The sequence below is a fragment of the Lynx canadensis genome, chromosome A1 (assembly GCF_007474595.2).
Source record: "Lynx canadensis isolate LIC74 chromosome A1, mLynCan4.pri.v2, whole genome shotgun sequence".
Lineage (NCBI taxonomy): Eukaryota > Metazoa > Chordata > Mammalia > Carnivora > Felidae > Lynx > Lynx canadensis.
In genome coordinates, this window is record NC_044303.2 from 132856002 (window position 1) to 132871851 (window position 15850).

Genomic DNA, 15850 nt, shown 5'->3' on the forward strand with positions numbered 1-15850 from the left:
CAGAGGAAAAATATAATGAAAGCAGAGCAGAAAAAAAACCTTTCAACATAAGGATATGAAAATATAAACCATAATAAAATAAAATTTCCACTAAACGAAATGTGACCTAAATTTGCCCCTAAAAACAATGTCATCTATGGGGCGCCTGGGTGGCTTGGTCGGTTAAGCGTCCGACTTCGGCTCAGGTCATGATCTCACTGTCTGTGGGTTCAAGCCCCACGTCGGGCTCTGTGCTGACAGCTCAGAGCCTGGAGCCTGTTTCAGATTCTGTGTCTCCCTCTCTCTCTGCCCCTCCCCTGTTCATGCTCTGTCTCTCTCTGTCTCAAAAATAAACAAACTTTAAAAAAAAATTAAAAAAAAATGTCATCTTCAAAACAAAAATGATACTGAATGATCAACACTGTAAGGTATCTGTTAAATTACTGAAGGTCAAAGATAAAGAACTCTTCAGACATATACTCAGAAGCAGAAAGATATCTACAGGCTGGCCTAGCTATCTACAGGATGGCCCAGCACATCCTATTTCGGAAGAATGGAACAATCCCTACCAGGTCTTGAGATTTTTTTTTTTAATGTGCCAAAAATATCCTTTGCATATAAAGGCAAACCAAGCATTTTTATCAGTCAAGAATCCAAAAAATAAAATGCCCAGGAATTCTGCTTGAACAAATTACTTCTCAAAGAAACCAATCAAATCAATTAGTTTAACTTAAAAACTCAAAAATAAATGGTCAAAGATGATAAGCATTGAATCCAATACAATGTGAACACGAAACACATATATAAATAATGTTATGAGACAGAATAAAAATGTTATAAACCTGCCAAAGTTAAAACAAATAACAAATTGTAATGGTGTTATAGGAAGAATGCTAATTTCTTCATCTTTAATAGCAGGGAGTGAGTGAATACTGCCTAAAATTGAAAGATGAACATTTTTTAGGTCTTTTAATCTTTTATAATGTTATTCATAATTTGTTTTTTCTCTATATTAGGGACCTCTCCAGAACTAAAATAACTTGAGGCACAAAAATATTTATCTGAGTTAACATTTCTCTTCTATCAATTTAAGTAAAATTACATCTTATGCTTATTTTTTTAAGTTTATTTAAATTTATTTTGAGAGAGAGAGTGTGCACACACATGTGTGTGCACAAGCTGGGGAGGGGTGCAGAGAGAGGGAGAGGGAGAATCCCAAGCAGGCTCCACATTGTCAGTGTGGAGCCCAATGCAGGGCTTGAACTCACAAACCATGAGATCATGACCTGAGCTAAAATCAATAGTTGGATGCTTAACGGACTGAGCCACCCAGGTACCCCATCTAATACTTATTTTATATTGGTCTATACAAAACTACATTGATCTGAACATCTATCAATCCATTTATGCTTCTATATATGGATGTGTTTATGAAGATGTCTCAAATGATGTTCACCTCATGTTAACAATACGGTGGAGGGATTCAGGGTTTTTTTCTTTCTTTTTTGTACATATTTTTGAATGACAAAACACAGCGTTATGGGCTGCATTGTTTCTCTCAAAATTCACATGTTCAAGTCCCAACCTCCTTGGTGACTACGTTTGGAAATGGAGGTAAGTGAAGTTAAATGTGGCCATAAGGGTGGGACCCTAATCCAACTGGAATGGTGTCTTTATATGAAGAGAAAGAGACACCAGAGAGCTCTCTCTACACTCGAAAAGAGAAAAGGCCATGTGAGGACACAGCAAGAGATGGCTGTCCAGAGCCAGGGAAGAAGGCCTCAGCAGAAACCAACTCAGATGGCATTTTGATCTTGGACTTCTAGCCTCCAGAAAAGTGAGAAAATATATTTCTTTTGTTTAAACCATCTAATCTATGGTATTTTTCTCTAGCAGCTTAAGCTAACTCATATATCTCGTATTACTGCTTGACAGACAAAGGGAGAGAGAAAAAAAAAAATGAGTACTCTATCATTTTGTAACATGTAGTAATGGTCCATATACTTCATTTTAAAAATGTGAGTTTATCAAATGTAACTTAACAAATCCATAATGGCTTCTGTGATCAATGATTCCTTTCAGAATGCTTTAACTCTGGTTCTACTGGTAGAGAAGCTTGATAGATTAAAGAAAATGGTGAAAACAAAACAAGACTGGAATCAGAAAATGTGAGTTATTCTATGATTATGATCATTAAGAGGTAAGGAATCATGAACTTAATGAAATGGTTAACAGAAGGCTGTCAACAATTTTAGAAATGAACAAAGTATACAAATAACAATGGGTAGAATGGGAAACACATAGTTACAATGAAGAAGGGGAAGAATAAGGATAAAAAACACAGATTATAAGAAAACAAAGAAAACTTCCTCTTCTTTTCCTAATATAGTCACAGTCATTCAACAGATACAAATTCATGGGGGTTCCAGGGTGGCTGTCAGTTGATCATCCAACTTTGACTCAGGTCATGATCTCACAGTTCATAGTTCGAGCCCCACATCTGGCTTGCTGCTGTCAGCTCAGAGCCTGTTTCAGATCCTCTGTCTCCCTCTCTCTGCCCCTCTCCCACTTATGCTTGTTCTCTATCTCAAAAATTAAAAAACATTTATAAAAGCAAACAAATAAGAACTCAGAAGATACTAGAATACATAAGCAAGATAATAGACCTACAAAAATGAATTCAACACATAAAGGAGCTCAGAGTGCAGGGTGGGTGAAAAGAGAGATAGATATAAATGATTACTACAAAATCATGTGATAATGCTAATAAAATGACACATAAACTGCATTTAATACTTCACACAAGTATTAAAGGATGATGTTTGAAGTGACTTAAGTAAGAATTTGCTATCTTCATCAGATAGGAAATGTTTTGTAAGCAGAAGGAACAGAATGTATAAGACACAAAAAGGTCATTGCATACTTGCTGGAACTACAGGGTACAGTTGAATGGATTCATGCAAGAGATAAATAAAGAATGGTTAGAAAGGAGGCTAAAGAGATAGGCAAAATCCCGAATATAAATTCATTACTCTAAGGAGTTTATAGACTTCTAGAAGGGAACTATCAGTTTTATGTTAAAAAATAATTAAAATATATATTTTAGAAAAATCATTCTGGTGCCAGTTTCAATGCCTTCCCCACTTCCACAAGCTCTCTTTATTTATAGTACACACTGTTTTTGAAAAAGGAATTAAAGTAGTTATTCCCAATCTTCTGTCACCAAATGAAATATTTATTTGCTTTTGTGAAAAAGGTCTGTTACATAGTAACTACTAAAAAGTTAAATAGTCAAGAACTATTGTTAAATAGTTAAATTTGACTAGTTAAATAGTCAAGAACTCACATTAACTAACAGATATCTTTTGATTTTAAATGTTTCGTATGCTCATCATGGAAAATTTTGAAAAGAGTAAAAACAAAAACAAATCTCACCTAAAATCCTAGCCTCCATACAGAGGCACTATTACATTTTTTAGTACAAATTAGACTCATAAAATTTAATTAGCTGTTTTTTTGTTTTGTTTTGTTTTTTTAAACTTTTTTAATGTTTATTTATTTTTGAGACAGAGAGAGACAGAGCATGAACGGGGGAGGGGCAGAGAGAGAGGGAGACACAGAATCGGAAGCAGGCTCCAGGCTCTGAGCCATCAGCCCAGAGCCCAACGCGGGGCTCGAATTCACTGACCGTGAGATCGTGACCTGAGCTGAAGTGAGATGCTTAACCGACTGAGCCACCCAGGCGCCCCAAAGCCCGCTAATTAGCTGTTTTTTTAATCAATTTAATAATAAATTGTGAGCATTTTAAAAACTCTTTTGGTAGTTCAATATGTTATTTTTAAAAGGTATATTTTCCCCCACTATATGGATATAATATTAAAAAATGTATTGGGGTGCCTGGGTGGCTCAGTCGGTTAAGTGTCCGACTTCAGCTCAGGTCATGATCTCACAGTCTGTGAGTTCAGGCCCTGCGTAGGGCTCTGTGCCGACAGCTCAGAGCCTGGAGCCTGCTTCAGATTCTGTGTCTCCCTCTCTCTCTGCCCCTCCCCTGCTCATGCTCTGTCTCTCTCTGTCTCAAAAATAAATAAAAATCATTAAAAAAAAGAAAAAAGAAAAAAGAAAAAAAATGTATTTAATCTTATTTTATTGAACAACTAGGTTGCTTCTAATTTTTCAAAAAGTATTATAATGTGATGATGGAAGATTTCTTTACATGTATCTGTGTGTCTTTGAAATGTATAATAAACTACAAAAATTTATCAGAAAATTTACATTTGAGCCTATGTGAAACAATCTCATATATAAATAGCTACATGAATTTGTTCTCTAAAACTTACCTTTTTCTTTTTCTTTTTAACATTTCTATCAGGCAGAGGAAAATGATCTTCCAGAAATTCACCCAAGGTAATCAAGAGCTTTTCCTTATATTCTTTTATATCATGCATTTTAGTGTTCAGCTCATCTAAGATTCTAATGGGTTTTTTAAAAATTAAGAGAAATATTTTACTGATAAAATACATAAAATAATGAGTATATGTAACTGGTTACTCATAAAGTTGATCAAACACTTTGTTCAAACTTCATTTGTTCAAACCAAGTAACTAGCTTTATGAAAGTAAAATTCTCTAACATATAAGGAAACTACAGGTCAAGTCATTAATAAAAGGCCATGTAACTAACAGTTGGCAAAAATTAAAGTAAAACTCGCAACTTCTAATAAAATTTCCCCTATTTTCATCTATGTATTTCATGTTAACATTTAAAAAACTTTTTCCTATTTCAAAAACCTAGAATACAAAATTAATACCTTGATTCAGAAATTGTCACAACCTGATTTTTCAATTCACTGTGCACTACATTAAGAGATTCCAATATCTGTTGTTGTTCCTCCAACCACTGTTGCTCCCTTTAAACATGGAAAAACAAAACCAACAATAGCCAAATAAAACATTAATGCCAATTCAACATATATCTGTAACTAAAGGCAATTATAATATAAATATACCTTTCCAAGTCTTCCTTTAACTTTTCATTCTTTGACTGAAGAGTAGAGAGTACCAATTCAAGATCATGTCTCAATTTTTGGAACTAGAACAAAACAATTCAAATTAATTACTTAGTCTGTAATCCCATAAACAGTTATATTTATGAATGAGAGTGAAATTTACATTATTTGTTTAGGGTAAATACTCAAAAATCAAGAGCAAAAGACCATCAGAAAGTCTTTGAAAGGAAAAAATACAGCAGATACTAAGTTCTTTGTAATATTTCATGTGTTAAATTCAAAAATATAAGAAGGGGTTTTGAGTAATAAATTTCACACTAAAATCCAATTAAATGATTAAGTTTTCAGTAATCAGGGAGATTAGGTGTCTTTTCTAAGAAGACTCTACAGAAACAAACATGAATGATTATTATTCATTTAACAAATATTTATTGATCATTGACTACCAGGCATAGTTGAGAGAGTCAAGGATTCAAAGATGAACAAACAGGAGAATCCAAACAAGCAAATATATAACTGCAGAGAGCAATCAGTATCATGAAAAAAAAAAAAAAAAAGTCAAAATAGGAACACAGAAATGAGGAGCAGGAATGGCTCTTTTAGGTAATATGATAGGGAGAGACCTCTCTGATCAGGTTAAGAGTATCACAGCAGATAAAGACAAGAGATATGACACTGACAATATCTAGCAAAAGAATGTTCCACACAGAAAGATTGTAGGTACAAAGGCAATGAGGCAAGAATATGTGTGAGGTATTTGAGGAACACCAAAAGAACTCTGTGTTGCTACAGCAAATTACAAGAACATCTGGATTTTTTTTCTAGTATCTTTGTTTTTTTAACATATTAGCTAGTATTCCACTTTCTTGATGTCAAGAGTTTACCTGAGCTTTTTATACATCAAAATCAGTGACAATTTAAAGTTGTCTCTTATAGGGGCATCTGGGTGGCTTAGTCAGTTGAGCATCCAACTTTGGCTCAGGTCATATCTCTCAGTTTGTGAGTTCAAGCCCCACATCAGGCTCACTGCTGTCGGCATGGAGCCCACTTCGGATCCTCTATCCTCCTTTCTCTCTGCCTCTCCCACTCCCACTATCTCTCCCAAAAATAAAATAAAAATGTAAACAAACAAATAAATAAATAAAATAAAGATGTCTATTATAAACCTTAGCGAAACCACAAAAAGGGGAGAAATAACCAAATAAATCAATAGTGTAAATAAAATGGTTTTATTTTTAAAAATACACAATTCAAGAAATTGGAAAGAGAGGAAAACAGGAACAGAGAAAAGGTAATACACATAGGAAAGAAAAATGAAGTACAAAGATTGCAAAGCAACCACACTGATATTACGTTAAATATGATCTAACAATAGAATTAAATTAAAAATAAATAAGAGAAAAGTAACAGGAAAAATTTGCAAATGTTTGAATACTAAAAACACACTTCTAAATCATCCATGAATCAAAAAAGTAATAATCTGTAAGAATATAAGAAATTGTTATGAACTATTTGAAAATAAAAACAAAATAAAAATTTCTGGGGTGAAACAAAAGCAGTACTCAAATGAGAATTTACAGAACTAAAAGCCTATATGAGAAAAATGAAAGCTCTCAAATTAATGACAACTTCTACCATAAGAAAAAGAGCAAATAAAATCAAAAGTAAACTGAAGAAAAAATAATGATTAAAAAAACCTTAAATCAATGATATAGAAAAACAAAAAGAAAACTGAGGGAAAAAAATCAAAGAAACCCAAAGTTGGTATTTTGAGAAGGTCAACAAAATCACCCACGCTAATTACAAGAGAAAAAAGAACAAAAATTATTAACATTAGTTACAAGAGAGGTGACATTACTATAAACATTAAAATGGTAATGGGGAAATATTATGAACAAATTTAATAAACTGGACAAATTAGATGAGATGTACAAGTTCTTTAAAAGACACAAACTATACCACTCGTTCAGAGAAAAACAGAAAACCTGATGAGTCATAAAAAACCTAAATTTGTGGCTAAACATTTTCCCATAAAGAAAACTCCAGTTCCAAATGGCTTTACCTGTGAATTCTAAATTTTTTTTTTCAACGTTTATTTATTTTTGGGACAGAGAGAGACAGAGCATGAACGGGGGAGGGGCAGAGAGAGAGGGAGACACAGAATCGGAAACAGGCTCCAGGCTCTGAGCCATCAGCCCAGAGCCTGACGCGGGGCTCGAACTCACGGACCGTGAGATGGTGACCTGGCTGAAGTCGGACGCTTAACCGACTGCGCCACCCAGGCGCCCCTAACCTGTGAATTCTAACAAACGTTTAAAGTAATAAAAATACTGATTCTATATAAACTCTTTTGAAGAAAGAATACTTCTCAACTCATTCTATTAGGCTTGATATGAAAGCCTAACAAAGATGTCACAAGAAAAGTAAACCACAGACTGGTATCTCTCATTAACATAGATACAAAAACCTTAATAAAATTTTAGCAAATGAAGTCCGTCAATAAATTAAAAAACATTATTACACAGTGGGTTTTTCCTAGGAATGCATGGCTAATTAAACAGTTAATACCAATTAAAAAAATCAATGTACTGAGTCAATTAATTCAATATAGCCACAGGATATAAAATTAATATACAGAAATCTGTTGAATTTCTATACACTAATAATGAGGTAGCCGAAAGAAATTAAGAAAACAATCCCATTTATAACTGCACCAAAAAGAATAAAATACTAGTAATAAACTTAACCAATGAGGCCAACCAAAGATCTATATTCTGAAAACTATAAAACACTGATGAAAAAAAATTGGAAGAGACACAAATAAACGGAAAGATACTTCATGCTAATGAACAGGAAGACCAATATTGTTAAAATGTCTATACTACCCGATGCAATCTGCAGATTTTATGCAATCCCCGTCAAAATGCCACCAACAGTTTTCACAGAATTAGAACAAATGATCCTAAAATTTGTACAGAACCCCCCAAAAACCTTAAATAGCCAAAGCAATTTTGAAAAAGAACAAAAGCTGGCGATATCACAATCCCAGATTTCAAAATATACTACAAATCTGTGGTAACCAAAACAGTATGGTACTGGCACAAAAACCGATAGAAATCAATGGAACAGAATAGAGTCCAGAAACGAATCCATACTTTCATGGTCAATTAATCTATGACAAAGGACGCAAAAATATACAATGGGAAAAAGACCATTTCTCCAACAAATCGTGTTGGGAAAACTGGAAAGCTACATGCAAAAGAATGAAATTGAACCACATTCTTATACCATACACAAAAACAAATTCAAAATAGATTAAAGACCTTAATGTGAGACTTAAAACCATAAAATTTCTAAAAGAAAACACAGGTAAGTAATTTCTTTGACATGAGCCATAGAATTATTTTTCTAGACATGTCTCCTCTGGCAAGGGAACAAAAACAAAATTAGGGGCGCCTGGGTGGCTCAGTTGGTTAAGCGTCGGCTTCAGCTCAGGTCACGATCTCACAATTCGTGGGTTTGAGCCCTGGGTTGGGCTCGGTGCTGACAGCTGAGTCTGGAGCCTACTTGGGATTCTGTCTCCCCCCCGCCCTCGGCCCTCCCCCGCTTGTGCTCTTTTCTCTCTCTCTCAAAAATAAATAAACAGGGGCGCCTGGGTGGCTCAGTCGGTTAAGCAGCCGACTTCGGCTCAGGTCATGATCTCATGGTCCGTGAGTTCAAGCCCCACGTCGGGGCGTCGGGCTCTGTGGCGAAAGCTCGGAGCCTGGAGCCTGTTTCAGATTCTGTGTCTCCCTCTCTCTGACCCTCCCCTGTTCATGCTCTGTTTCTCCTTGTCTCAAAAATAAATAAAACGTTAAAAAAAATTTTTTTTTAAATAAATAAACATTAAAAAAATTAAAAATAAACATTAAAAAAAAACAAAAAACAAAATTAAACTCTTGGGACCACACAAAAACAAAAAGTTTTGCACAAAGAAACCATCAACAAAACAAAAAGGCAACCTACTGAATGGGAGAAGATATTTGCCAATGATATATCTGATAAGGGGTTCAAATCTAACAATGTAAAGAACTTATACAACACAATGTCAACAAAAATAAATAATCCAATTAAAACTGAGCAGAGGACCTGAATAATCATTTTTCCAAAAAGGACATACAGATAGCCAACAGACACATGAAAAGATGCTCAATATCACTAATCATCAGGGAAATGCAAATTAAAACAATTCACTACACACCTGTCAGAATGGCTAAAATCAAAAACACAAGAAATAACAAATGTTGGTAAGGATGTGGAGAAAAAGAAACCCTTATGCACTATTGGTAGGAATGCAAATTGATGCAGCCACTGTGGGAAACAGTATGGAAATTCCTCAAAAAATTAAAATTAGAATTTCCACATCATCCAGTAATTCCACTACTGGGTATTTACCTAAAGAAAACAAAAACATTAATTTGAAAAGACACATGCATCCCTATGTTTACTGTAGCATTATTTACAATAGCCAAGACATGAAAACAACTCAAGTGCCCTTCAATAGACAATTGGATAAAAAAGATACGGGGCGCCTGGGTGGCTCAGTCAGTTAAGCATCAGACTTCAGCTCAGGTCATGATCTCATGGTTCGTGGGTTCAAGCCCCATGTTGGGTTCTGTGCTGACAGTTCAGAGCCTGGAGCCTGCTTCAGATTCTGTGTCTCCCTCCCTCTCTGCCCCTCCCTCACTCATGCTCTGTCTCTGTCTATCTCTCTCAAAAATAAACATCAAAAAATTTAAAAACAAAAAACAAAAAAAAAGACATGGTACAATCTATACTATGGACTATTAGTCATAAACAAAGAATGACATCTTCCCATTTGTAACAACATGGATGGATCTAGAGGTATACTGCTAAGTAAAATAAGTCAAATGGAGAAAGACTATACCATATGATTTCACTCATATGTGGAATTTAAGAAACAAAGGAACAAAGGAAAAAAAGGATATAGATAACAAATATAGATAACATATTGGGTTTCCAGAGGGGAGGTGGATGGAAGGATAGGGAAAACAGATAAAAGGGATTAAGGGTACACTTATTTTGATAAGCCCTAGGAAATGTATAGAATTGTTGAATCATTATATTGTATACATGAAACTAATATAATACCCTATGCTTAAATCAATGTAATTTATTATATCAACAGACTAAAAAGAATTCATCTTCCCTATGAATTCAGAAAAAATAAATGACAAAATTCAATAATAATTTATGATTTTAGAAAAGACTTTATAACTTGTAACAGAAGGTAATTTCCGGGGCACCTGGGTGGTTCAGTCTTTTAAACGTCCAACTCACTGTCATGAGATCAGACCCTGAGTCGGGCTTTGTGCTGACCATTGGGTCTGCTTAAGATTCTTTCTCCCTCTTCCTCTGCCCCTTCCAAGTTCATGCTAACATGCACAAACGTGTTCACTCTCTCTCTCTCTCTCAAAAAAAAAAAAAAAGAAGGTAATTTCTGCAAGGGCATCTATGAAAAACCTACTGCTAACACCACACTTAATGATGAAAAAGAGAATGCTAGCCACTAAGGTCAGGAACAAGGCAAAAATGTCCATTCCTACCACTTTTGTTATATTACTGTAAGTCCTAGAGCAGTACAGTAAGCCAAGGAAAACATAAAAGGCATCCAGATGGAAAGGAATAAATACACATGCCTCTGATCTCAGATGACATGACTAGCTATGTAGAAAATCTCAGAGCACCTACAAAAAGGCTACTAGAATAAATGGGTTTATCATACTCACTAATAGAAGACCAATATATAAATATTAATTTGTATGTACCAGCAATAAATAATTGACAATTGAAAAAAGAATACCAGTTTAATAGCACTAAAAATACAAAATTCTAAAGGGATGAATTTGACAAAAATACATAAGACCTGCACATCTCTGTTACAATTTATTAAATTGTTTTTAAAAATTATGAATTGGGATGGGGCAGCTGGGTGGCTCAGTTGGTTGAGTGTCCGACTTCGGCTCAGGTCATGATCTCGCAGTTTGTGAGTTCGAGCCCCACATTGGGCTCTGTACTGCCAGCTCGGAGCCTAGAGCCTGCTTCGGATTCTGTGTCTCCCTCTCTCTCTGCCCCTTCCCTGCTCACGCTCTGTCTCTCTCTGTCTCTCAATAATAAATAAACATTAAAAAATCATTTTTTTTTAATTAAAAAAAAAATCATGAATTGGGACACCTGGCTGGCTCAGTCGGTAGTGCATGAGACTCTTGATCCTGGGGTCATGAGTTCAAGCCTTCTATTGAAGGAGAGTTGCTTAAAAAAAATTAAAATAAAAAAAAATCAAGAATTAATATTGAAATTTGTCACATTCTTTCTGAATTCATGAGATGATTAAAAGTCTTTTTTTCTTTTTTAGCTTTTAATATAGTGAATTATAAAACACTGATGATATAAATCTTAAAAATATAAACAAATGGAGACCTAAATAAATGCAGAGATCATACAGGGCTCCTGGATCTGAATTGAGACTCAGTATGCTAAAGATGTCAATGCTCCTCAAATTAAACTACAGAATCAGGGAAATCTCAGTCAAAATTATGGGACAGAATGACCAGCCAACTCTAATATATAGGAAAATATAAAACAGTTCTGATAAAGAACAAAGATAGAAAATCACTCCCATTTTATTTCAAGATTTATTATAAATCTTAAGTAAATAAAACAATGTTGTCTTCAAAAATTTTTTATTTATTTATTTTGAGAAAGAGAAAGCACACAAGTGGGGAAAAGGGGCAGAGGGAAAGAGAGAATCTCAAGCAGGCTCCCTGTTCAGGGTGGAGCCCAATGTTGGGCTCGATCCCACGACCCTGGGATCCTGACCTAAGTCGAAATCAAAACCTGAACTGACACTCAACTGACCGACCTAAGCACCCCTAAAACAATGTGGTATTGACCTAAAGACAGAAGACACACAGAAAAAAAAGAAGAGAAATAACCACAGAATGAATAAATGTGGAGTCTAGAAACAGATCCACATATATGCCATCAATTAATTTTCAATAAACATGCAAAGGAAATTCAAAAAAGAAAATATAATTTTCTTAACAATTTGTTCCAGAACACCCACAATTAGTATTCATATGAAAGAAAATACAACTTTATCAGTAACTAATTCCATATAAAAACATGAATACAAAATGGATCATAAATGTGAAACTTAAAAAATTTTAAAGAAAACATTCAAAAAAAATGTTTGTGACCTTAAGTTGGGCAAATTTTTTTTAAGATTTTATTTTTGGGGCCCACGGGTGGATCACTCAGTAAAGCATCTGACTCTTGATTTTGGCTCAGGTCATGATCTCATGGTCGTGGGATCAAGCCTTGTGTTGGGCTCTGCATCGTGACCATGGAACCTGCTTTGCATTCTCTCTCTCTCTCTTTCAAAAAAAATAAACAGACTTAAAAAGAAAAAAAAAAAAAAAGATTTTATTTTTTAAGTAATCTCTACACCCATCATGGGGCTTGAACTCACAACCTCAACACCAAGAGTCACATGCTTTTCTTATTGAGCCAGACAGGTGCCGTTGTGCAAATATTTCTTATATTTATTTAAGCACAAACCTCAAAAAAAAAAAAAACTGATAAAATGGAGGTAATCAAAGTATGCCTGTCTTCAGGATAGGCCCCTGGTGGACTCCTGAAGGATGACCTCTGAGGTCTTGTAATATTATACCTGATAAAAGTGTTTATGTAGGGGTGTCTGGTTGGTTCAGTCAGTAGAGCATGTGACTGACCCTTGATGTCAGGGTCATGAGTTCAAGCCCCACTTGGGAATGGAGCCTATTTTTTAAAAAAAGCGTTTATGTATGCCTGGAACCTTAGGTCACTTGGTACCAGTTTTATTAAAGAGTCTATTCTAATCATGTGATTGATGGTGAATGCAATTGTGGTCTAAAGGGCTGTAGCCCAAGTAGCTGAAGTCAGTCAAGGAAGCCCCACATGCATAGTGACTGACTCCGGATAAAAAACCCTGGACAACAAAGCTTAGGTGAACTTCCCTGTTTGACCACACTTTGCACATTTTGTCACATTCAGCTGCAAGGAGAACTAAACACATCCATGCAACTCCATTAGATAAGGACTCCTATAAACTTAGTCCATGTGTGTTTTCCCTTTGCTCATTTTAATCTGTGTCTTCTCACGGAAATAAACTGTAACCATGAGTACAATAGCTTTTCTGTGTTCTGTGAGCCCATTTAGCAAATCACCAGACCTGACAGTGGTCTTGGGGAAAACCCTGACACAAATGGCAACACAAGTGGGATTTGCTATAATGACCCTAGCTCACCAAAACACAATGGAAGCACTATGTGGGAAAAAGAAGGTTAATGGGGCAGGGAATGATGAATCTGATGCCTAATGTTTATACCAAGTCAACAAAGATAGAAGACAACAGCCACAACATGATCAATAACTGCAGGCAGGGGTGCCTGGGTGGCTCGGTTGGTTAAGTGTCCAACTTTGGCTCAGGTCATGATCTCACGGTTCGAGAGTTTGAGCCCCACCTCAGGCTCTGTGCTGACAGATCAGAGTGTGGAGCTGGCTTTGGATTCTCTGTCTCCCTCTCTCTCTGCCCCTCCCCCACTCACACTCTGTCTCTGTCTCAAAAATAAATAAACATTAAAAAAATAATAATTGCAGGCAGAAGTAGTCAATGAAATTTAGAAATAACAGAAAAAATTCTCAGACACTTGGCTAACTGCATGTATAAGGAAATACAAAATAATGAGAAACAAGCTAAATATTCAAGCCCTTTGTTATTTTTATCTGTAACAATTAAAATGAAAGCAGAGTGTTAAGGCCAAAGCTGGTACTGTATCTAGTTTGGATTTCAGTCAGTTCAAACCAGAACTGCTAGCCTTAGGGCTACTACCAAAGGGAAAATTATGGTGGACCATTAGCCCATGTGTCATTTTTTTTTTCATGATATTGAAAGTTTGGTGACTCTTCTCAATATGAAAAAGAAATATTATCTTTCATTCTGGGAAAATGTTCATTTATTATTTATTATTTCTTCACTTCCATTTTTTAAAAATATTATTTATTTATTTTTGAGAGAGAGAGAGAGAGAGAGAGAGAGAGAGAGAGAGAGAGAGAGATGGCACAAATACAAGTGGGGGAGGTGCAGAGAAAGAGAGGGGGAGAGAGAATCCCAAGCAGGCTCTGCACTACCAGCACAGAGCCCAATGTGGGGCTCAAACTCCTGAACTAGGAGATCATGACTTGAGTTGAAATCAAGAGTCTACAGCTTAACTGACTAAGCCACCTGGGCACGCCCCCCTCCATTTGTTTTTGTGTTTTTTTTTTTTAATATGGAACTTCTACTGGTTGTATTTTGTACTTCTGAGTTGATAAGATAGTTCTCTTCTATTATTCCAATTTTCCTTTTTTTGCCATCCTTACTCTGTAGATTTCCATGCCTATAATCACCAACCTTTTTGTATTTATTTCAGGTATGTTTTCATTTACAAAGGTTCTTGTTCTCTGATTGGTTCTTTTCTTTTTTACTGTTTATTTCTTTAATTTGTTTTATTTATTGAGAGAGAGAGACAGAGCACAAGTGGGGCAGGGGCAGAGAGAGGGAGGGAGACACAGCATCTGAAGCAGGCTCCAGGCTCTGAGCTGTCAGCACAGAGCCCGAGAGATCATGAGATCATGACCTGAGATCATGACCTGAGCCGAAGTCAGACGCTTAACTGACGAAGCCAGCCAGGCGCCCCAAAGTTTATTTATTTTTGAGAGAAAGAGCATCCACGAGGGAGAGGCAAAGAAAGAGAGAGAGAGGGGGACAGAGGATCTGAAACAGGCTCCGTGCTGACAGCACAGAGTCCGAGGAGGGCTCAGACCACGAGCTATGAGATCATGACCTACGCCAACTGAGCCAGCTAGGCACCTCTCTGACTGGTCATTTTATTATTTATTTATAATTTTTTTAAATGTTTATTTATTTTTGAGAGAAAGAGAGTGTGAGCGGGAGAGGGGCAAAGAGAGAGGGAGACACAGAATCTGAAGCAGGCTTCAGGTTCTGAGCTGTCAGCACAGAGCCCAACATGGGGCTCAAACCCACAGATAGCAAGATCATGACTGGAGATGTAGTCAGTCGCTTAACCTACTGAGCCACCCAGGCAGCCCTGATTGGTCTTTTTAAAAACAGCTTCACCGGGGTACCTGGGTAGCTCAGTTGGTTAAGCATCCAACTTCAGCTCAAGTCATTATATCATGGTTTGTTAGTTCAAGCCCCAAGTCCAGCTCTTTGTTGACAGCTGCTTCAGATTCTGTTATCTCACTCTCCCTCTGTCCCTTACCTGCTCAGGCTCTGTCTCTGTCTCATAAGTAGATAGATAGATAGATAGATAGATAGATAGATAGACAGATAGATAAAGCTTGAGATATAATTCACATAGCATACAGTTTACTAATTTAAAGTACATAATTCAATAATGTTTAGTATTTTCATAAATTTGTGTAACCACCACAATCTACTTTAGAACATTTTCATCATCCCAAAAGGAAACCTGTTAGCAGTACATATTAGCAGTCACTCACTATTTGCTCTACAATCACCTAGCCTTAATCAATAAGCAACAACCTACTTTCTGTCTCTATGGATTTGCCTATTATGGACATTTCATATAAATGGAATCATATAATATGTAATCCTTTGTAACTAGCTTCTTTCATTTAGCATAATGTTTTTCAAGATATACCTATATTATGGCATATCAGTACTTCAGTTCTTATTAGACAAAAAATGTCATTGTACAGATATCACAATTTATTTATCTATTCATCAGTTAATGAACATTT

At 35.8% G+C, this 15850-nt stretch overlaps 1 protein-coding gene across 3 annotated transcripts in view; it reads right to left on the bottom strand.

Annotated features, from left to right (window-relative positions):
* The window catches only part of CENPK (centromere protein K), a 58737-nt gene that overhangs the window by 24827 nt on the left and 18060 nt on the right, over nt 1–15850 (bottom strand). For all 3 annotated transcript variants that reach the window (XR_003970280.1, XM_030321978.1, XM_030321969.1), the window contains exons 6-8: nt 4985–5067; nt 4787–4885; nt 4317–4449 (exon numbers count right to left, since the gene is read on the bottom strand). Coding sequence is in view for 2 of the 3 variants with exons in the window: in XM_030321978.1 (XP_030177838.1) it covers nt 4317–4449; nt 4787–4885; nt 4985–5067 (315 nt within the window). In the remaining variant the exon portion in view is untranslated. The remainder of the gene's footprint in view (nt 1–4316; nt 4450–4786; nt 4886–4984; nt 5068–15850) is intronic.